This window comes from Bombina bombina, chromosome 9, assembly GCF_027579735.1.
Source record: "Bombina bombina isolate aBomBom1 chromosome 9, aBomBom1.pri, whole genome shotgun sequence".
Lineage (NCBI taxonomy): Eukaryota > Metazoa > Chordata > Amphibia > Anura > Bombinatoridae > Bombina > Bombina bombina.
The window spans coordinates 171510474-171533902 of record NC_069507.1 but is presented as its reverse complement, the minus strand read 5'-3'; the positions used below and the strand labels follow the sequence as shown (position 1 = coordinate 171533902).

Genomic DNA, 23429 nt, shown 5'->3' with positions numbered 1-23429 from the left:
CTTTAAATAAAAGCCAATCTGTACAATTTGAACAAATTTCACCAAACAGCGAGGGGAGAGTTATGCCGACTAACTCGCCTCACGTGGCAGTACCTGCATCTCCCGCCCGGGAGGTGCGTGATATTATGGCGCCTAGTACATCTGGGCGGCCATTACAGATAACATTACAAGATATGGCTACTGTTATGACTGAAGTTTTGGCTAAATTACCAGAACTAAGAGGCAAGCGTGATCACTCTGGGGTGAGAACAGAGTGCGCTGATAATACTAGGGCCATGTCTGATACTGCGTCACAACTTGCAGAGCATGAGGACGGAGAGCTTCATTCTGTGGGTGACGGTTCTGATCCAAACAGATTGGATTCAGATATTTCAAATTTTAAATTTAAATTGGAAAACCTCCGTGTATTACTAGGGGAGGTTTTAGCGGCTCTTAATGATTGTAACACTGTTGCAATACCAGAGAAATTGTGTAGGTTGGATAAATACTTTGCGGTACCGGCGAGTACTGACGTTTTTCCTATACCTAAGAGACTAACTGAAATTGTTACTAAGGAGTGGGATAGACCCGGTGTGCCGTTCTCACCCCCTCCAATATTTAGAAAGATGTTTCCAATAGACGCCACCACACGGGACTTATGGCAAACGGTCCCTAAGGTGGAGGGAGCAGTTTCTACTTTAGCTAAGCGTACCACTATCCCGGTGGAGGATAGCTGTGCTTTTTCAGATCCAATGGATAAAAAATTAGAGGGTTACCTTAAGAAAATGTTTGTTCAACAAGGTTTTATATTGCAACCCCTTGCATGCATCGCGCCGATTACGGCTGCGGCAGCATTTTGGATTGAGTCTCTGGAAGAGAACCTTAGTTCATCTACGCTGGACGACATTACGGACAGGCTTAGAGTCCTTAAACTAGCTAATTCATTCATTTCGGAGGCCGTAGTACATTTAACCAAACTTACGGCTAAGAACTCAGGATTCGCCATTCAGGCACGTAGAGCGCTGTGGCTAAAATCCTGGTCAGCTGATGTAACTTCTAAGTCCAAATTACTTAATATTCCTTTCAAGGGACAAACTTTATTTGGGCCCGGTTTGAAAGAAATTATCGCTGACATTACAGGAGGTAAGGGCCACGCCCTGCCTCAAGACAAAGCCAAAGCTAAGGCTAGACAGTCTAATTTTCGTCCCTTTCGGAATTTCAAAACAGGAGCAGCATCAACTTCCACTGCACCAAAACAGGAAGGAGCTGTTGCTCGTTACAGACAAGGCTGGAAACCTAACCAGTCCTGGAACAAGGGCAAGCAGGCCAGGAAACCTGCTGCTGCCCCAAAGACAGCATGAACCGAGGGCCCCCGATCCGGGACCGGGTCTAGTGGGGGGCAGACTCTCTCTCTTCGCCCAGGCTTGGGCAAGAGATGTTCAGGATCCCTGGGCGCTAGAGATCATATCTCAGGGATACCTTCTAGACTTCAAATTCTCTCCCCCAAGAGGGAGATTTCATCTGTCAAGGTTGTCAACAAACCAGATAAAGAAAGAAGCGTTTCTACGCTGTGTACAAGATCTGTTATTAATGGGAGTGATCCATCCGGTTCCGCGGTCGGAACAAGGACAAGGGTTTTACTCAAACCTGTTTGTGGTTCCCAAAAAAGAGGGAACTTTCAGGCCAATCTTGGATTTAAAGATCCTAAACAAATTCCTAAGAGTTCCATCGTTCAAAATGGAAACTATTCGGACAATCTTACCCATGATCCAAAAGGGTCAGTACATGACCACAGTGGATTTAAAGGATGCTTACCTTCACATACCGATTCACAAAGATCATTACCGGTATCTAAGGTTTGCCTTCTTAGACAGGCATTACCAGTTTGTAGCTCTTCCATTCGGATTGGCTACGGCTCCAAGAATCTTCACAAAGGTTCTGGGTGCCCTTCTGGCGGTACTAAGACCGCGAGGAATTTCGGTAGCTCCGTACCTAGACGACATTCTGATACAAGCTTCAAGCTTTCAAACTGCCAAGTCTCATACAGAGTTAGTTCTGGCATTTCTAAGGTCGCATGGATGGAAAGTGAACGAAAAGAAGAGTTCTCTTTTTCCTCTCACAAGAGTTCCGTTCTTAGGGACTCTTATAGATTCTGTAGAAATGAAGATTTATCTGACAGAAGACAGATTAACAAAGCTTCTAAATGCATGCCGTGTCCTTCATTCCATTCAACTCCCGTCAGTAGCTCAATGCATGGAGGTGATCGGCTTAATGGTAGCAGCAATGGACATAGTTCCCTTTGCACGTCTACATCTCAGACCGCTGCAATTGTGCATGCTGAGTCAGTGGAATGGGGATTACTCAGACTTGTCCCCTACTCTGAATCTGGATCAAGAGACCAGAAACTCTCTTCTATGGTGGCTTTCTCGGCCACATCTGTCCAGGGGGATGCCATTCAGCAGGCCGGACTGGACAATTGTAACAACAGACGCCAGCCTACTAGGTTGGGGCGCTGTCTGGAATTCTCTGAAGGCTCAGGGACAATGGAATCAGGAGGAAAGTCTCCTGCCAATAAACATTCTGGAATTGAGAGCAGTTCTCCATGCCCTTCTGGCTTGGCCCCAGTTAAAAACTCGGGGGTTCATCAGGTTTCAGTCGGACAACATCACGACTGTAGCTTACATCAACCATCAAGGAGGGACAAGAAGCTCCCTAGCAATGATAGAAGTATCAAAGATAATTCGCTGGGCAGAGTCTCACTCTTGCCACCTGTCAGCAATCCACATCCCGGGAGTGGAGAACTGGGAGGCGGATTTCTTGAGTCGCCAGACTTTTCATCCGGGGGAGTGGGAACTTCATCCGGAGGTCTTTGCCCAAATACTTCGACGTTGGGGCAAACCAGAGATAGATCTCATGGCGTCTCGCCAGAACGCCAAACTTCCTCACTACGGGTCCAGATCCAGGGATCCGGGAGCGGTTCTGATAGATGCTTTGACAGCACCTTGGAACTTCGGGATGGCTTATGTGTTTCCACCCTTCCCGCTGCTTCCTCGATTGATTGCCAAAATCAAACAGGAGAGAGCATCAGTGATTCTAATAGCGCCTGCATGGCCACGCAGGACTTGGTATGCAGATCTAGTGGACATGTCATCCTGTCCGCCTTGGTCTCTACCTCTAAGACAGGACCTTCTGATACAGGGTCCATTCAAACATCAAAATCTAACTTCTCTGAAGCTGACTGCTTGGAAATTGAACGCTTGATTTTATCAAAACGTGGTTTTTCTGAGTCGGTTATTGATACCCTGATACAGGCTAGGAAGCCTGTTACCAGAAGGATTTACCATAAGATATGGCGTAAATACCTATACTGGTGCGAATCCAAAGGTTACTCCTGGAGTAAGGTTAGGATTCCTAGGATAATGTCCTTTCTACAAGAAGGTTTAGAAAAGGGTTTATCGGCTAGCTCATTAAAGGGACAGATCTCAGCTCTGTCCATCTTGTTGCACAGGCGTCTGTCAGAAAATCCAGACGTCCAGGCCTTTTGTCAGGCTTTAGCTAGGATCAAGCCTGTGTTTAAAGCTGTTGCTCCGCCATGGAGTTTAAACTTAGTTCTTAACGTTTTACAGGGTGTTCCGTTTGAACCCCTTCATTCCATTGATATAAAATTGTTATCTTGGAAAGTTCTGTTTTTAATGGCTATTTCCTCGGCTCGAAGAGTCTCTGAGTTATCAGCCTTACATTGTGATTCTCCTTATCTGATCTTTCACTCAGACAAGGTAGTTCTGCGTACTAAACCTGGGTTCTTACCTAAGGTAGTCACTAACAGGAATATCAATCAAGAGATTGTTGTTCCATCCTTGTGTCCAAATCCTTCTTCAAAGAAGGAACGTCTTCTACACAATCTGGATGTAGTTCGTGCCCTCAAGTTCTACTTGCAGGCAACTAAAGATTTTCGCCAAACTTCTTCCCTGTTTGTCGTTTATTCTGGACAGAGGAGAGGTCAAAAAGCTTCTGCTACCTCTCTCTCTTTTTGGCTTCGTAGCATAATACGTTTAGCCTATGAGACTGCTGGACAGCAGCCTCCTGAAAGAATTACAGCTCATTCCACTAGAGCTGTAGCTTCCACTTGGGCCTTTAAGAATGAGGCCTCTGTTGAACAGATTTGCAAGGCTGCAACTTGGTCTTCGCTTCATACTTTTTCCAAATTTTACAAATTTGACACTTTTGCTTCTTCGGAGGCTATTTTTGGGAGAAAGGTTCTTCAGGCAGTGGTTCCTTCTGTATAATGAGCCTGCCTATCCCTCCCGTCATCCGTGTACTTTTGCTTTGGTATTGGTATCCCAGAAGTAATGATGACCCGTGGACTGATCACACATAACAGAAGAAAACATAATTTATGCTTACCTGATAAATTCCTTTCTTCTGTTGTGTGATCAGTCCACGGCCCGCCCTGTTTTAAGGCAGGTAAATATCTTTTAAATTATACTCCAGTCACCACTTCACCCTTGGTTTCCCCTTTCTCGTTGATTCTTGGTCGAATGACTGGGAGTGACGTAGGGGGGAGGAGCTATATGCAGCTCTGCTGGGTGAATCCTCTTGCATTTCCTGTTGGGGAGGAGTTATATCCCAGAAGTAATGATGACCCGTGGACTGATCACACAACAGAAGAAAGGAATTTATCAGGTAAGCATAAATTATGTTTTTGTGCCGCGGCAGGTGCAATGGTGGCCTGAGCTACTTAACACAGTTCCTCCTACGGGAGATGTGGCTGACATCCGGAGGAGAGATGGAGGCTGCAGTCCATCAGAGGGGATTACTGCAGTGATCATTGGTTTTCAGAATGAACCTTTCACGGTTCTCTCCTTGACAGCAGAGGTGCAGCTAGTCATTGGAGATTCATTGAACCTTCAGGAACGGCGCGGCGATACCCGCTCTATTCAGCCTCTGGTTTCTTCTAGTGGAGCATTCCTTCCATGTGGTCTTGAATATAGAACCCTCAGCAGAACACTAACTTTGCTTCAGTTTAGATTCGTAATAGGCTGAGATGCAGTAAATTTGATACCCCCCTACTCCGTGGCGCTGTGTAGCTAATGGATCAAGATGGCACATTTGGACTGTTTGCGCTACCTTAGAACATTTCTATATTCAATTCGCAGATTGACGAAATCTTGAAGCCCCAGATGACGGACAGTCTTTGCAGACCTCTCTCTTGCTCAAAATGGGATCTGGGTTACACTGTTTCCTCGATCACACAGCGGATCTCTACACTCATAGCCAAGTCTGGAGTAGGGTAAAGTGACATGGCATTCAACTGTAGATGGGACACCTTAACACTTACTGTCTTAGAGAACTTTCCCAGTCAGACTCAATCATTTGTCCTTAACAAGATACTTAATTATAGATACTTGAACCTCTCATGATAACCATGTGGTTTGATTTCTCGGTCTCTGATGTGTCTGTTGCATATTAGTTGTTGGTGTTAGCCCTATATTAAGTTGTTTTAGTGGTTCCACAAGAGCCATTATTATATCAGTTGACCTGTTAATTTGTTTAAGTGTATGTTGAGAGCCAATTGATTTATAGTTTTATGTATTCAGCAATGTTTTTCTTTGCACTTAGACTATTATAAGAACAACCCACTGGTACCAACCTAGAGGGATTATACATAATGGCACTTGGCAGGCACATACAGATGACTAGCACCACCACTAAATAGAGTTATACTCTTAGCTCATGGAAAACGTTCAACTAGCTACAGGGGATCTGCTTGATGCGGTGTTAGATGATAGCTCCGCAGAGAATATAAGAAGCGTTACATGGCCAATACACTATTTACATGGGGTTATATGTTAGATGTTGGCCACCCATGGTCGTCTACGTTTATGTGTTTCCTAAATCACTCGCCCGCCGTGCTAGCACAAGGGACCTGCCTTATCTTACTTAATAGGCTGACACAATTCAGTCTCCGATCAGGAGTGGGATGAATTTACAGGTCTCCTTAACTTCTTGATATAATCCACGCAAGTTTAGTAGTTGCTCTGTTTTCTTCCTTTTTTTTCTCTTGTTAAGTGTGTTTAGTCCACGGGTCATCCATTACTTATGGGATATATTCTCCTTCCTAACAGGAAGTTGCAAGAGGATCACCCAAGCAGAGCTGCTATATAGCTCCTCCCCTCACATGTCATATCCAGTCATTCTCTTGCAACCCTCAACAAAGAAGGAGGTCGCGAGAGGAGTTGGAGTTTTTACTTAATTATTCTTCAATCAAAAGTTTGTTATTTTAAATGGCACCGGAGTGTGCTGTTTTTTTCTATCTCAGGCAGTATTTGGAAGAAGAATCTGCCTGCGTTTTCTATGATCTTAGCAGGCGTAACTAAGATCCACTGGCTGTTCTCGACATTCTGAGGAGTGGGGTAACTTCAGAAAATGGGAATAGCATGCGGGGTCTCCCGCAAATGAGGTATGTGCAGTACAATATTTTCTGGGAATGGAATTGACTAAGAAAACACTGCTGTTAATCATATGATGAAAGTACAGCCTTAAATGCAGTAGTAGCGACTGGTATCAGGCTGATAAATGTATGCGCAGTCGAGTTATTTTCTAGGGACTAGAATTTGACTGAGAAAATACTGTTAATACTGAAATAATGCTTAAGCCTTATCTGCAGTGGAAGCGACTGGTAGCAGGCTTAGTGATAACTTTGCATGACATTAAAAAAGTTTTGTTTTTAAAACGTTTACTGGCATGTTATTCATTTTGTGAGGTACTTTGGTGATAAATCCTTTTGGGCATGATTTTTTTCCACATGGCTAACGTATTTTTATGCATAGAAACAGTTATATCAGGTCTCCCACTGTTGTAATATGAGTGGGAGGGGCCTTTTTTTAGCGCCTTGTTGCGCAGTTAAAATTCTAGCACAGTCTTCCTGCTTCTTCCTCCTTGATCCAGGACGTCTCTAGAGAGCTCAGGGGTCTTCAAAATTCGTTTTTGAGGGAGGTAATCAGTCACAGCAGACCTGTGACAGTGTGTTTGACTGTGATAAAAGCGTTAAATCTTAATTTGATATCCGTTTTTGGGTATTGAGGGGTAATCATCCTTTTGCTAATGGGTGCAATCCTCTGATAATTATTACATTTACCGTTAAGAATTGTTGACTATAACTGAATTAGTTCTTTGTTATTCAACTGTGTTTTTAAAAGCGCTGCAGCGTTTTTTATATTGCTTGTAAACTTATTGAAAGTAATTTCCAAGCTTGCTAGCTTCATTGCTAGTCTGTTTAAACATGTCTGATACAGAGGAATCTGCTTGTTCATTATGTTCAAAAGCCGATGTGGAGCCCAATAGAAATATGTGTACCAATTGTATTGATATTACTTTGAATAAAAGTCAATCTGTACCGATAAAGAAATTATCACCAGACAACGAGGGGGAAGTTATGCCGACTAACTCTCCTCACGTGTCAGTACCTTCGTCTCCCGCTCGGGAGGTGCGTGAGATTGAGGCGCCAAGTACATCAAGGCCCTTACAAATCACTTTACATGATATGGCTAATGTTATGAAAGAAGTATTATACAATATGCCCGAGTTAAGAGGCAAGCGTGACAGCTCTGGGTTAAGGACAGAGCGCGCCGATGACACGAGAGCCATGTCTGATACTGCGTCACAATTTGCAGAACATGAGGACGGAGAGCTTCATTCTGTGGGTGACGGTTCTGATTCGGGGAGACCGGATTCAGAAATTTCAAATTTTAAATTTAAGCTCGAGAACCTCCGCGTGTTGCTAGGGGAGGTGTTAGCGGCTCTGAATGATTGTGAGACGGTGGCAATCCCAGAGAAATTATGTAGGCTGGATAAATACTACGCGGTACCGGTGTGTACTGACGTTTTTCCTATACCAAAAAGGCTTACAGAGATTATTAGCAAGGAGTGGGATAGACCCGGTGTGCCTTTTTCCCCTCCTCCGATATTTAGAAAAATGTTCCCTATAGATGCCACCACACGAGACTTATGGCAGACGGTCCCTAAGGTGGAGGGAGCAGTTTCTACTTTAGCCAAGCGTACCACTATCCCGGTGGAGGATAGCTGTGCTTTCTCAGATCCAATGGATAAAAAATTAGAGGGTTACCTTAAGAAAATGTTTGTTCAACAAGGTTTTATATTACAGCCTCTTGCATGCATTGCGCCTGTCACTGCTGCAGCGGCATTCTGGTTTGAGTGTCTGGAAGAGGAGATTCGCACAGCACCATTGGATGAGACTTTGAGCAAGCTTAGAACCCTTAAGCTGGCTAATGCGTTTGTTTCGGATGCCGTAGTGCATTTAACCAAACTTACGGCTAAGAATTCCGGATTCGCCATACAGGCGCGCGGAGCGCTATGGCTTAAATCCTGGTCAGCAGATGTAACTTCTAAGTCTAAACTACTGAACATTCCTTTCAAAGGGCAGACCTTATTCGGGCCCGGCTTGAAGGAAATTATTGCTGACATTACTGGAGGTAAGGGCCACGCCCTTCCTCAGGACAGGGCCAAATCAAAGGCCAAACAGTCTAATTTTCGTGCCTTTCGTAATTTCAAGGCAGGAGCAGTATCAACTTCCTCCGCTCCAAAACAGGAAGGAACTACTGCTCGTTACAGACAAGGTTGGAAAGGCAACCAGTCATGGAACAAGGGCAAGCAGGCCAGAAAGCCTACTTCCGCCCCTAAGACAGCATGAAGACAGGGCCCCCTTTCCGGAGACGGATCTAGTGGGGGGCAGACTTTCTCTCTTCGCCCAGGCTTGGGCAAGAGATGTACAGGATCCCTGGACGTTGGAGATTATATCTCAGGGATACCTTCTGGATTTCAAAACTTCTCCACAAGGGAGGATTCATCTGTCAAGGTTATCAACAAACCTAGTAAAGAAAGAGGCATTTCTACAATGTGTACAAGACCTCTTAGTGATGGGAGTGATCCACCCAGTTCCGCGAGCGGAACAAGGGCAAGGGTTTTACTCAAATCTGTTTGTGGTTCCCAAAAAAGAGGGAACCTTCAGACCAATCTTAGACTTAAAAATCTTAAACAAATTCCTAAGGGTTCCATCGTTCAAGATGGAAACCATTCGGACCATCCTACCCATGATCCAAGAGGGTCAATATATGACCACAGTGGACTTAAAGGATGCCTACCTTCACATACCGATTCACAAACATCATTATCGGTACCTAAGGTTTGCCTTTCTAGACAGGCATTACCAGTTTGTAGCTCTTCCCTTCGGGTTAGCTACGGCCCCGAGAATTTTTACAAAGGTTCTGGGCTCACTTCTGGCGGTACTAAGACCACGAGGCATAGCGGTGGCTCCGTACCTAGACGACATTCTGATACAAGCGTCAAGTTTTCAAAATGCAAAGTCTCATACAGAGATAGTTCTAGCATTTCTGAGGTCGCATGGGTGGAAAGTGAACGTGGAAAAGAGTTCTCTGTTACCACTCACAAGGGTTCCTTTTCTAGGGACTCTTATAGATTCTGTAGAGATGAAGATTTACCTGACTGAGTCCAGGTTATCAAAGATTCTCAATGCTTGCCGTGTCCTTCACTCCATTCCAAGCCCATCAGTAGCTCAGTGCATGGAAGTAATCGGCTTAATGGTCGCGGCAATGGACATAGTGCCATTTGCGCGCCTGCATCTCAGACTGCTGCAACTATGCATGCTAAGTCAGTGGAACGGGGATTACTCAGATCTGTCCCCTTTGCTAAATCTGGACCAGGAGACCAGAGATTCTCTTCTCTGGTGGTTGTCACGGGTTCATCTGTCCGAAGGAATGACCTTTCGCAGACCAGATTGGACGATTGTAACAACAGATGCCAGCCTACTAGGCTGGGGAGCAGACTGGAACTCCCTGAAGGCTCAGGGATCGTGGACTCAGGAGGAGAAACTCCTCCCAATAAACATTCTAGAATTAAGAGCAATATTCAATGCTCTTCTAGCTTGGCCTCAGTTAGCAACACTGAGGTTCATCAGATTTCAGTCGGACAACATCACGACTGTGGCTTACATCAATCATCAAGGGGGAACCAGGAGTTCCCTAGCGATGGTGGAAGTCTCGAAGATAATTCGCTGGGCAGAGTCTCACTCTTGCCACCTGTCAGCGATCTACATCCCAGGCGTGGAGAACTGGGAGGCGGATTTTCTAAATCGCCAGACTTTTCATCCAGGGGAGTGGGAACTTCACCCGGAGGTGTTTGCTCAACTGATTCGTCGTTGGGGCAAACCGGATCTGGATCTCATGGCATCTCGCCAGAACGCCAAGCTTCCTTGTTACGGAACCAGGTCCAGGGACCCGGGAGCGGTGCTGGTAGATGCACTAGCAGCCCCTTGGGTTTTCAACATAGCTTATGTGTTTCCACCTTTTCCGTTGCTACCTCGACTGATTGCCAGGATCAAACAGAAGAGAGCATCGGTGATTCTGATAGCGCCTGCGTGGCCACGCAGCACCTGGTATGCAGACCTAGTGGACATGTCGTCCTGTCCACCATGGTCTCTACCTCTGAGGCAGGACCTTCTAATTCAGGGTCCTTTCAACCATCCAAACCTAATTTCTCTGAGGCTGACTGCATGGAGATTGAACGCTTGATTCTATCGAAGCGTGGTTTCTCGGAGTCGGTTGTTGATACATTAATACAGGCTCGGAAACCTGTGACCAGAAAAATTTACCATAAGATATGGCGTAAATATTTATATTGGTGTGAATCCAAGAGTTACTCATGGAGTAAGGTTAGGATTCCTAGGATATTGGCTTTTCTACAAGAGGGTTTAGAAAAGGGTTTATCCGCTAGTTCGCTAAAGGGACAGATTTCTGCTCTGTCTATTCTTTTACACAAACGTCTGGCAGAGAACCCAGACGTCCAGGCTTTTTGTCAGGCTTTGGCTAGGATTAAGCCTGTGTTTAAAGCTGTTGCTCCTCCGTGGAGCTTAAACTTGGTTCTTAAAGTTCTTCAGGGTGTTCCGTTTGAACCCCTTCATTCCATTGATATTAAGCTTTTATCTTGGAAAGTTCTGTTTTTGATGGCTATTTCCTCGGCTCGAAGAGTCTCTGAGTTATCTGCCTTACATTGTGATTCTCCTTATCTGATCTTTCATTCAGACAAGGTAGTCCTGCGTACTAAACCTGGGTTCTTACCTAAGGTTGTTTCTAACAGGAATATCAATCAAGAGATTGTTGTTCCATCATTATGTCCTAACCCTTCTTCAAAGAAGGAACGTCTTTTGCATAATCTAGACGTGGTCCGTGCCCTGAAGTTCTACTTACAGGCAACTAAAAATTTTCGGCAAACTTCTTCTCTGTTTGTCGTTTATTCTGGACAGAGGAGAGGTCAAAAGGCTTCGGCTACCTCTCTCTCTTTTTGGCTTCGTAGCATAATACGTTTAGCCTATGAGACTGCTGGACAGCAGCCTCCTGAAAGAATTACAGCTCATTCCACTAGAGCTGTGGCTTCCACCTGGGCCTTTAAGAATGAGGCCTCTGTTGAACAGATTTGCAAGGCTGCGACTTGGTCTTCACTTCATACTTTTTCCAAATTTTACAAATTTGACACTTTCGCTTCTTCGGAGGCTGTTTTTGGGAGAAAGGTTCTACAGGCAGTGGTTCCTTCTGTTTAATGTTCCTGCCTTGTCCCTCCCATCATCCGTGTACTTTAGCTTTGGTATTGGTATCCCATAAGTAATGGATGACCCGTGGACTGAACACACTTAAGAGAAAACATAATTTATGCTTACCTGATAAATTTATTTCTCTTGTAGTGTGTTCAGTCCACGGCCCGCCCTGTCTTTTTTGAGGCAGGTTCTAAATTTTAAATTATAACTCCAGTTACCACTGCACCCTATAGTTTCTCCTTTCTCGTCTTGTTTCGGTCGAATGACTGGATATGACATGTGAGGGGAGGAGCTATATAGCAGCTCTGCTTGGGTGATCCTCTTGCAACTTCCTGTTAGGAAGGAGAATATATCCCATAAGTAATGGATGACCCGTGGACTGAACACACTACAAGAGAAATAAATTTATCAGGTAAGCATAAATTATGTTTTTTAGATATGTTAGAAGAGTTTAACATGTGACTCGAGCTTAGAATTTATATTATTTAATATTTGGCCGTATGTATTTCCTATACCTCGGACCTTCATGTATATTTATACGTAGTGTTTTTGTTAGCATATCCTAAAGTACTGGAACCCAGATTCTCTGTGCAGTTCCTGCTCCATATAAGATAGGGGATCTTTATTGATGATTACTTGAATGTACATGACGGGCTGACTCTGTTTACCGACTATAGGATTTACTTTGATAAATACCATGCTGTCGCTGTCATCCCCAATCCCCAGCTCCCACTACTGTAAGCACAGCCTTTATCAGCTTTCTATCTCTTTACAGCTCTTTTAGTAGCATTATATCATAGCTATGTATGACATGGGGAATGTTTTGGTCCATATTACATTTGTTTACAACCATGCACATTACTCTTGGATAAAGTGACTTCATGAACTACACTATCATGCATCTATATAGTTTATATATCCTTAGTACTAGGTGTATGGGCTATAGACATATCTTTTTGTATTGAAGACATACCATAATTAAAGTAGGCGGTAGCCTACTATGAACGTTAAGTATATCACTAGGGATTGCTTCTCTATTACTACAACACAACTGCCCTTGGGTACAGGGCCCATACCTAGAGGGCGAAATCAATCTTTATAAATATCCCATGATATCGATGTGTTTATGCTTTACAATTGTATGCCCGTATAAAACGGGTTTGTCTGATACTGCATAGCCATTAACTCAGGTTTCGTATGGGCTCCGCAGTATAGTTACAAGGGACCCTTATGTGGCACAACTGGGGATTGTGAGGCCGGGTACGCTGGCTTATCTCTACTCTAAAAAACAGCAACTATGTCCAAGTACTAGACCTCCTGGACTCAAGTGGCTCCCCATATTGACTGGCGGCCTATTATATCATTATTACTTTGTTCCTATTTATAACTGGTTTTGCTCTAATCTGCACCCCTCACCCCCCCCCCCCCTTATTTCAACATGAAGCGGCGCTTACCCGCTGTTAAATATTCTACTCCAAGGTTGTGAATATTTCCTCCTTACACCTATTTAGTTATTTCATAATAATATATTTACACCATGCAGGGGGTGACCCTATATTCCCAGTAGTAAGGCTGGGATATTTAGAGAGCGGCTCTGGTCCGCTATTCCAAACTATTTCTTGACACAATCTAGAGTTTTATGCTTATATAAACTTCAACGTTTAGGTTTCTTAAATATATCCCTTTAATATGTTAAATGGGCTAAAATATAAATTGTCAGATACAATGAAAATGTTATGACTTTGAGTTGTTAGCCATATTATCTATTGTGGGGTATTTGAGTTAGAAAATAGGTATAGATATGTACAAGAATACAGATCTTGGGAGGTTGTAATGAGTGGCACATTGCAAATAGTTCCCGTATTGTCTTATCTTATGTACTCATGTCTATCTGTATTTTGATGTTTCTTATGACATATGTTGTACGTATATGATACCTAAAAATAAATATATATATAAAAAAATAAAAACAATTGCATGCTCTGTGAATAATAGAGTTTAATTTTTACTTTACTGTACTTTTAACATCAAAAGCATTGATATTGGCAATGATTTATAGACAGGAGCTGCACAACATGTGATCTGTTATTGTAGCTACTCTTTGTGAATACAGCTAAGTAACAGTATATTTAAAAAATAAAATGCACTACATAGAATTCAGGAATGTAATTTTGCATATAAGTGTAACAATGTTTTCTGTTTCACCTAGGCTTGTTGGAGGGCTTTTGTCTCTCAGTCTCGACTACTGTTTTGTTTTGGAAGACGAGGATGGTATCTGTGGATACGCTGTGGGTACAGTAGATGTGACGCCATTTATCAAAAAATTCAAAAGTTCCTGGATTCCTTTCATGCAATCAAAGTATATAAAGCCAAAATGTGACAAAGAGCTATCAGCAGCAGAGGTAAAATGTGTGGAAATAATATATTTATATATTTCATAATTATTATAAGACAAAGTAAATTTCTATAAATGCAGGTTTTTAAAAAAAAACTTATAAGCATCGTAAACAATATTTAAACAAGAGACACTGCTTTGAATTCATAGCTGACACTGCTAGGCTAAAGAGGTACATTAGTCCAATAATAAATATTGTAATTCATTGGAGCATTGTAATATTACTTGAATGCTCTTAGGTGCACTGTTTTTAGCCCCTCCAAAAAAGGTTAAAGGGACACTGAACCCAATTTTTTTCTTTTGTGATTCAAATAGAGCATGCAATTTTAAGCAACTTTCTAATTTATTCCTGTTATCAATTTTTCTTCGTTCTCTTGCCATCTTTATTTGAAATAAAAGCCATCTAAGCTTTTTTGGGTTAAGAACTCTGGACAGCACTTTTTGATTGGTGGATGAATTTTTTCCACCAATCAGCAAGGACAACCCAGGTTGTTCACCAAAATGGGCCGGCATCTAAACTTAGATTCTTGCATTTCAAATAAAGATACCAAGAGAATAAAAAAAAATTGATAATAGAAGTAAATTAGAAAGTTGTTTAAAAAGTCATGCTCTATCTGAATCACAAAAGAAAAATTTTGGGTTCAGTGTCCCTTTAAACGGACAGTGTAATGTAAATTGTTATCTCCTTTCATTTGTTTCCAGTGATCCATTTTACCTACTACAGTATACTAAATAGTTTACAAATAGTTCCTATACTTTTAAATCAGCAATTGAAATAACTGATTTCTTTCTACTGTGGTAAGAGTCCACAAAATCTTTACTCGTAGTAATTCGATTCCTGGCCACCAGGAGGAGGCAAAGACACCCGGCAACAAAGCTTTAAGTATCCCTCTTACTTCCCTCTCTCAGTAGTTCTTTGCCTCGTCAAGGAGTAGGCAAGGATAGAGGTGTTAAGGATTTATTGAAGAATTACGGGGGCATTAATCCAAAAATTTCCCTCAATGGATAGTTCCTGGAAGAGAGGGGTTTAGGAGAGTACTTGGCTGTGCAATGTAAATATCTTCTCTGGAGTTGTAGTCGCAAGCTTGCCACAGGTGTCGCTGGGATAGTTCCTTTAGCCTCCTTCTGTCCTGTTATTTACGGTATTGGATGGGCTCTCTACTGCATTTTCAGGATTCTTATCTGGGTAAGATCAGCGGAGTGGATATTTCCTTGGTAAGTAACTGCTTCGCCCATTTAGCATGCAGGCTATTAGTGCATACACAGGGTAGCGCATTCCAACAGGTGCTTACTGGGCCCTTTTAAGGGGATCCACACTTTTTTTCTGTTGCCAGTTATTTTAACTCAGCAGGTTCATAGCGTGGTGCTCATCTCTCAGGCTAGATAAGCGCTTGGCTGGAACCAGGGACTTCCATGTGTGGTATTTCTGAGCGCAGTGATGGACCATGCATGCAATGTCCTAATTTTGCGGATGCTCTCCCTCCATCACCCAGTCGGTTAGACCAGTGACTTGAGGGTTGTAATTTTTGTCCAGGCTGCTCATGCCTGATGAAACAGCGACTTTGCGGAGAAACGTGTCGCTTGCCACATTGTTATATTATTTTAATACATTTTATTACACACTGCTACTGTATAATTCTTTTTTTGTGAGGAGCTTAATGCCATTGTTTAGGTGCTACCTAGGTCTATTACAACTGGATGATTCCTGTGGATGCTGCTTTCGTTCCTGCAGTGGAATGTGAGTCTACTGAACGACTGAGGATCCGGTTTGCCTGATTAGCATGTTTGAGTGCTTTACCACATGTCAGTCCATCTCTTAATACTTCATTACATCTCAGAGATAAGTTACACTATAAGGCACCTTCTTTGATTTGTCGTTTTAGGATTATTTGATGTTGATGGCCCAACACTTGTGACTAACTGCCTACCTTTTTTGTTGGATGAAAGATCCTTTCAGCACCATTTTGGATTGAACTCTTGGGTTTTTATATCGGGAACCTCACTTGGAACTTTATTTGGCACCCCTATCTATAAAATAAAATTATATTGTGTATTATCATGGTCGCCCAGAGCACAGCGGGAGGTAAAACAATTTCCTGCCAGTACAGTTTCTGTCTGCCTTTTCCCCCCATCTATGTCGACTGGGCCGGCACCGGAGGTGATCATATGGCGCAGGCTGTTGGTAGAATACCGGAGACAGCGCGGGAGTTTAATTTTTTTCCCCTTATGTATGCTCTCGGTCTCCCTCACTAGTTCGGTAGAGCACAGAGGACGGGTCTGGAAAACACTCTTTTTTTTATAAAAGTTCACCGGATATATTATGTTCTATAAAGCTAGCACTCATAATGTTATATAATTCTGCATTATGTGCAGAATTATATAACATTATTTTTTAGGTTTACTAGCACTTTAATACAATAGAACTGTGTTTTATAGTTATTGCTTTTTGACATTTCTATATTATTTACTGTGCTTCATGTCTTGACTTCTGCTTGTATAAGCTAGGTGTTGATTATCCACACCGCTTACTTGTTCACATTTATTCTATAGTACGGTGTTAATAGTTCTTGCAATTACTAGCATAACTACTTTACTATTGTGTTTCTTAACTTGTTTTTCTACAAGCATAAGTTTAATGTTTTTATTATCCACAATTCTTATTTATTTACATTTATACAACAGTACTGTGTCAATGTCGTAATTATCCACAGCTCTAACTTATTGGCATTCTTCTACAGTATTGTGTGTTATAGTTATTGCTTATCTACATTAGTGCCTTGTGTTTGCACATATAATTTGTTTTTTATTATTCATAGCTCTTGCTTATTTGCATTTCTACAACACTACTGTCGCCTATAGTTTGTACGTTACTAGCATTTCTATATTTGTGCTGTCTCATAACTTATCCTCTGCACATAAGTTACTGTTTTTATTATTTGCAGCTCTCTCTTAATCGTATTGCTATAGCAATGTTGTGCTTCATATCTTTCTGCATATTCACTGAATAACTTTATAAACTTCTACAGAACTGGAAGTTCTTTAGTGGTTCACCAGGGAATGCGGTAGCCCAACAACTTGCAAGCCCTGGTTCATCTCCAAGCATTTGACAGTCATAATGGGCATTTCCTTTTACAAATTTGACACTTGATTTTAGTTAAAGCTGCATTGTGCTACACTACAGGTAGCATCTGGGACTGCGTCTGCATGGGTCAGGCCACTTAGAAAGGTAGACCTTGAGATTTTATTATTCCACCATACAAGGACTTGCTTGCAGACAGGTATCTATATATCCTCCTGCCGACTTGGTATTGGCTGTGTCAGTACGGTTTTGCAGTCCAAGATTTTCTCTACTGTCTAAGTGCCTCTAGTAGTTTTTCCGTAAGTGTATTCTAGTTTAGGTGGAATTATTTATTTTATCCTGTTATCAGTATTGCTTATCTCAGCTGTTTCAGAGGTCATGGGAGTACCTCTGGAGCTCATCAGCATATGATTTGACCAGAAGGGTTGGGAAGCTCAGGTTCTCTTAGGCATAGGCCTGTCAATTATTAATTCAAGTTTATGTCTAAAGATTTTTCTTCATGCTCTGTCGTGGATCTCAATTCTGAAGATTATTCTCAGACTCTGGGTCCTGAGGAATCTAGTTCAGTTTAAGATAGAACATTTCGTTCTTTAAGTTGTTGACTTCAAGGTTCAAGAGTTAGTTGAAATTGGAATTCCTTTGAGAGGATATTCAGAAGCACATTCTTTGCTTATGGTTGGAAATCTCCATTATGGGATCTGGTTCTCGGGTTCTTCGCATTCCTGAGAACACTAAGGTCAACGGGTCTATGTCGTCTAGTGGTCAGCTTATTTAGAAAGTTGGAAGTGTGGAGTTTATATCCAGCTATGGTCGCTTGCTTCTATCTAGCAGTCGGTCTCCTCTTCTTGCCTATCCTGAAATTGGAGATCCCCTTCTACTCCGAAGTTGAAATACACATAATACAACCAGAATTTTATTCCATTAAGGCACTGGACATCCTCTACCAATGTATTACCGTTGTATAAATATTGTTCCCGATCCAGATTTGTTGTAGGTAGGGGGCAGTCTAAACCTTTTCAGAAGGCCTGGCTTCCATCCTTCCAAAATTCCAGAGTCTGGAATTTCTCAGGGGTGTCTTAGGACTCCCTGCGGTTTTTATAAGTTGCATCAGGTTTGACCTCCTTTTCAGTCAGACATTGTTTTACTGGAGCTTTCCTCTACCAGAGGGGGTACCTTAGGTTCTCTAGCAATGTAAGAGGTCCCTCGCATCAGAAATAGGACAGATGCCCATCAGGGTTTCTTCTAAGTATTTCTCATTCCTGGGGTCAACAACTGGGAAGCAGATCACTAGAGTTGTTAGACTTCCTGGGAATGGGTCTCTAACTCTAAATATTTTACAATACTACTCTTTTTCTGGCTTGACATCGGAGATCGCAATTTGAGAATCTGGGCCAGATGTTCAGTACTCGCGCATGGCATTTTTCCTTCGGCCAGTGTTACTTGCTTTTTGGAAGCCTGGATAGCTCAGTCAGTAAGAGCATCAGATTTTTTTAATCTATGGGTCCAGTGTTCAGGTCCTGCTTTGGTTCATCGCTTTTTTTCCAATTTTCACTCTCTAAATTTGTAGGTTTGAAGATTTTTATTTTTTTTATGGAGTTTAATCTAACTCAGTGCTATAATCTTTAGTTCAGGCTTGTTCGCCATCACTACATAGATTTACCACAGTGTGGAAATGTGTATCTATCCAGGTAATCAGTTTGGTAATTTGCGTGGCATTCTGTTAGCATCCTCAAATCTTTTCGTTGCTTCAGGTTCATATTTTGGGCTTTTCCAGTTTTATTGCAAATTATTATTATCGGTTATTTGTAGAGCGCCAACAGATTCCGCAGCGCATAGGAGTTTATTCAGGTTTTAGTCATTTGGACCTGTAGCTAATCCTGTTTTGCCTCTTGGAGTTTTCTATTGGGTTACTCAGGGTCTGATAATGTCTGCCCTTTGTACCTAGATATTCTACTGAATTTTTCGTAGAACAAGTTGTGAGGTCTGCATCTTGTTTGTCAGGTCATATTTTTGATACATTTTATCAATTTACCGGTTTTTGTCTCCATGGAGGCAGCTTTGGGAAGGAAGACATTCAGCTATGGTTTCTGGTAATTAGGTGCCTGCTTTTTCATTTGTGGACTCCTTAGCTTGGGTATTGGATTGGTTGCTACGAGTAAGGATTTTGTGGACTCTTACCACCATAGAAAGAAAACCTAATTTATGCTTACCTACCCATTTTTACTTGGTTGGTGGCAGTTCTAGTCTGCACCTCTTTACCTTACTATCTTTCCTATTCTTCCTCCTTGGCTAAGCATACTTCTGAGAGCGAGAGGGAAATAGGAGGGACATGTCCCTTTAAAGGGACAGTCTACTCCAAAATTGTTATGGTTTAAAAAGATAGATTCTCCCTTGTATTTCCCATTACCCAGTTTTGCACGACTAACATGGTTATACTAATTTACTTTTTACCTCTGTGATTAACTGGGAGCCCATATATCTCATGGCTATTATTATCTATTGGCTTGCATTTTAGCCAATTAGTGATGTGTCATGCACAATGTTATCAATATGGCTCACATGAACTAACAGTCTCTTGTTGTGAAAAGCTATTAAAAAATAATGTGATAAAAGGCTGTCTGTAGTGGCTTAGAAACAGGCAAAATTGGGTAGTAATTCTAGTCTATCTTTCTCTTGTAAGATGTATCAAGTCCACGGATTCATCCATACTTATGGGATATTCTCCTTCCCTACAGGAAGTGGCAGAGAGACCATCCACAGCAGAGCTGTCCATATAGCTCCTCCCTTAGCTCCACCCCCCAGTCATTCTCTCTGCCTGCTTAACTGCTAGGAAGGGCAAATGAGTGTGGTGACAAAAATGTTAGTTTTTATTTTCTCAAGCAAAAGTTTGTTATTTTAAATGGTACCGGTGTGTACTATTTACTCTCTGGCAGAAAAGGGATGAAGATTTCTGCAAGGAGGATGATGATCTTAGCATTTTGTAACTAAGATCCACTGCTGTTCTCACAAGGGCTGAAGAGTACAGGAAAACTTCAGTTGGGGGAACAGTTTGCAGGCTAAACTGCATTAAGGTATGTTCAGTCTATTTTTTTCTAGACAGACTGTGTTATTTCTAGAAAAGGCTGGCAATATCCCCATGAGGGAATGGTAAGCTGTATTCAGTAAAAGAGGAATCCAAGCTTGCATAAAGGGCTCATAGTTACTGGTGACACTAATAGTAAAAAAACTTTTTGGTTTAATTACAAATAAAAAGTTTTTTGAGGGACTTTAAGGGGTCTTTGTGGCTTGTTTAAGGGTTATTAACCCACATGGCTAGTTTAAGAAACACTCTGTGGTGTTTTTTAGGCCCCATAACTTCGAGTGAGGTGGGAGGGGCCTAATTTCAGTTGCACCGTTTATTTACCTCAGAAGCATCCAGCTACTTCTCCAGAGCTTCCTGCTGTATTTGAGGGCTGTAAAGAGGTTTTTTTCCCCACAAATCGTTCCTAAAGGGCAGGTAGGCGCCACAGCAGAGCTGTGGCAAGGTGCTGAACGTTATTTTACCGGTTTTGAAGTTTTTTCCATCCGGTTTTCTCTTGTTAGGTGTATCCAGTCCACGGATCATCCATTACTTGTGGGATATTCTCCTTCCCAACAGGAAGTTGCAAGAGGATCACCCACAGCAGAGCTGCTATATAGCTCCTCCCCTAACTGCCATATCCAGTCATTCTCTTGCAAGCTCTCAACATAGCTGGAGGTAGTTAGAGGAAAGTGGTAAAATATAGTTAGTTTTTTCTTCAATCAAAAGTTTGTTTTTAAATGGTGCCTGCGTTTTTCTATGATCTTAGCAGAAGTAACTAAGATCCACTGCCGTTCTCACATATGTCTGAGGAGTGAGGTAACTTCAGAGGGAAAATGGCGTGCATGGTATCCTGCAATATAAGGTATGTGCAGTTAAGTTTTTCTAGGGATGGAATTTGCTAGAAAATGCTGCTGATACCGGATTAATGTAAGTTAAAGCCTAAATACAGTGATTTAATAGCGACTAGTATCAGGCTTGCTATCAGAGGTATATACTGTGATTAATGTGCAATATAAAACGTTTGCTGGCATGTTTAGTCGTTTTTATATATGCTTTGGTGATAAAACTTATTGGGGTCTAGTTTTTTCCACATGGCTGGCTTTATTTTTGCCTAGAAACAGTTTCCTGAGGCTTTCCACTGTTATAGTATAAAAGTTACAGTTGGTGCAGTTAAAATTACAAACTGTGACATTCAGCTTCCCTCAGCAGTCCCCTGCATGCTATAGGACATCTCTGAAGGGCTCAAAAGGCTTCAAAAGTAGGAGCTGTGGCAGTTGTTATGACTGTTTAAAAAACATATTTTCTCTTGTTAAGTGTATCCAGTCCACGGATCATCCATTACTTATGGGATATTAACTCCTCCCCAACAGGAAGTGCAAGAGGATTCACCCAGCAGAGCTGCTATATAGCTCCTCCCCTAACTGCCATTACCAGTCATTCTCTTGCACCCAACGAATAGATAGGATGTGTGAGAGGACTGTGGTGATTATACTTAGTTTCATACCTTCAATCAAAAGTTTGTTATTTTATAATAGCACCGGAGTGTGTTATTCCTTCTCTGGTAGAATTTGAAGAAGAATCTACCTGAGTTTTTCTATGATTTTAGCCGGAGTAGTTAAGATCATATTGCTGTTTCTCGGCCATCTGAGGAGAGGTAAACTTCAGATCAGGGGACAGCGGGCAGATTAATCTTCAAAGAGGTATGTAGCAGCTTATTATTTTCTGACAATGGAATTGATGAGAAAATTCTGCCATACCGATATAATGTAAACTCAGCCTTAAATGCAGTAGCAGCAACTGGTATCAGGCTGTCATGTATGTATATTTTACACTTCAGTATTCTGGGGAATGGCACTTCACTGGAATTATACTGTATGCATAAAACTTTAGCCTAATTTGCAGGGACTAGCAACAGGCTTTTTAATAACACTCAATTTATTAATGTTAAACGTTTTTTGCTGGCATGTAAAATCTTTTAATTTTCTGAGGTACTGGGTGAAAAAATGTTTTGGGCACTATTTTTTTCCACTTGGCAGTCGTTTTATTTAATTTATGACAGTTTACTGATCTCTCTCACTGTTATGTGTGAGGGGGAGGGGCCTTTTTTGGCGCTTTTGCTACGCATCAAAAAATTCAGTCAGAAGTTTATTGTCTTCCCTGCATGATCCGGTTCATCTCTACAGAACTCAGGGGTCTTCAAAACTTGTTTTGAGGGAGGTAATCACTCACAGCAGAGTTGTGAGATTGTAGTTGACTGTGATAAAAAAACGTTTATTTCTCCAACATAGGTGTGTCCGGTCCACGGCGTCATCCTTACTTGTGGGATATTCTCCTCCCCAACAGGAAATGGCAAAGAGCCCAGCAAAGCTGGTCACATGATCCCTCCTAGGCTCCGCCTACCCCAGTCATTCTCTTTGCCGTTGTACAGGCAACATCTCCACGGAGATGGCTTAGAGTTTTTTAGTGTTTAACTGTAGTTTTTATTATTCAATCAAGAGTTTGTTATTTTTAAATAGTGCTGGTATGTACTATTTACTCAGAAACAGAAAAGAGATGAAGATTTCTGTTTGTATGAGGAAAATGATTTTAGCAACCGTAACTAAAATCCATGGCTGTTCCACACAGGACTGTTGAGAGCTACTAACTTCAGTTGGGGGAACAGTATGCAGTCTCTTGCTGCTTGAGGTATGACACATTCTAACAAGACGATGTAATGCTGGAAGCTGTCATTTTCCCTATGGGATCCGGTAAGCCATGTTTATTACGATCATAAATAAGGGCTTCACAAGGGCTTATTAAGACTGTAGACTTTTCTGGGCTAAATCGATTCATTATTAACACATATTTAGCCTTGAGGAATCATTTTATCTGGGTATTTTGATATAAGAATAATCGGCAGGCACTGTATTAGGCACCTTATTCCTTAGGGGCTTTCCCAAAGCATAAGCAGAGCCTCATTTTCGCGCCGGTGTGGCGCACTTGTTTTTGAGAGGCATGGCATGCAGTCGCATGTGTGTGGAGCTCTGATACTTAGAAAAGACTTTCTGAAGGCGTCATTTGGTATCGTATTCCCCTTTGGGCTTGGTGGGGTCTCAGCAAAGCAGATACCAGGGACTGTAAAGGGGTTAAAGTTTAAAACGGCTCCGGTTCCGTTATTTTAAGGGTTAAAGCTTCCAAATTTGGTGTGCAATACTTTTAAGGCTTTAAGACACTGTGGTGAAAATTTGGTGAATTTTGTACAATTCCTTCATGTTTTTTCGCAATTGCAGTAATAAAGTGTGTTCAGTTT

The 23429-nt window shown here is 41.9% G+C and overlaps 1 protein-coding gene across 1 annotated transcript in view; it reads left to right on the top strand.

Moving 5' to 3' along the window:
* The window catches only part of OGA (O-GlcNAcase), a gene marked incomplete in the record, with an annotated part of 163551 nt that overhangs the window by 97575 nt on the left and 42547 nt on the right, over nt 1–23429 (top strand). Inside the window, 1 exon segment of the mRNA XM_053692487.1 lies at nt 13815–14007. Coding sequence (XP_053548462.1) covers nt 13815–14007 — 193 coding nt within the window.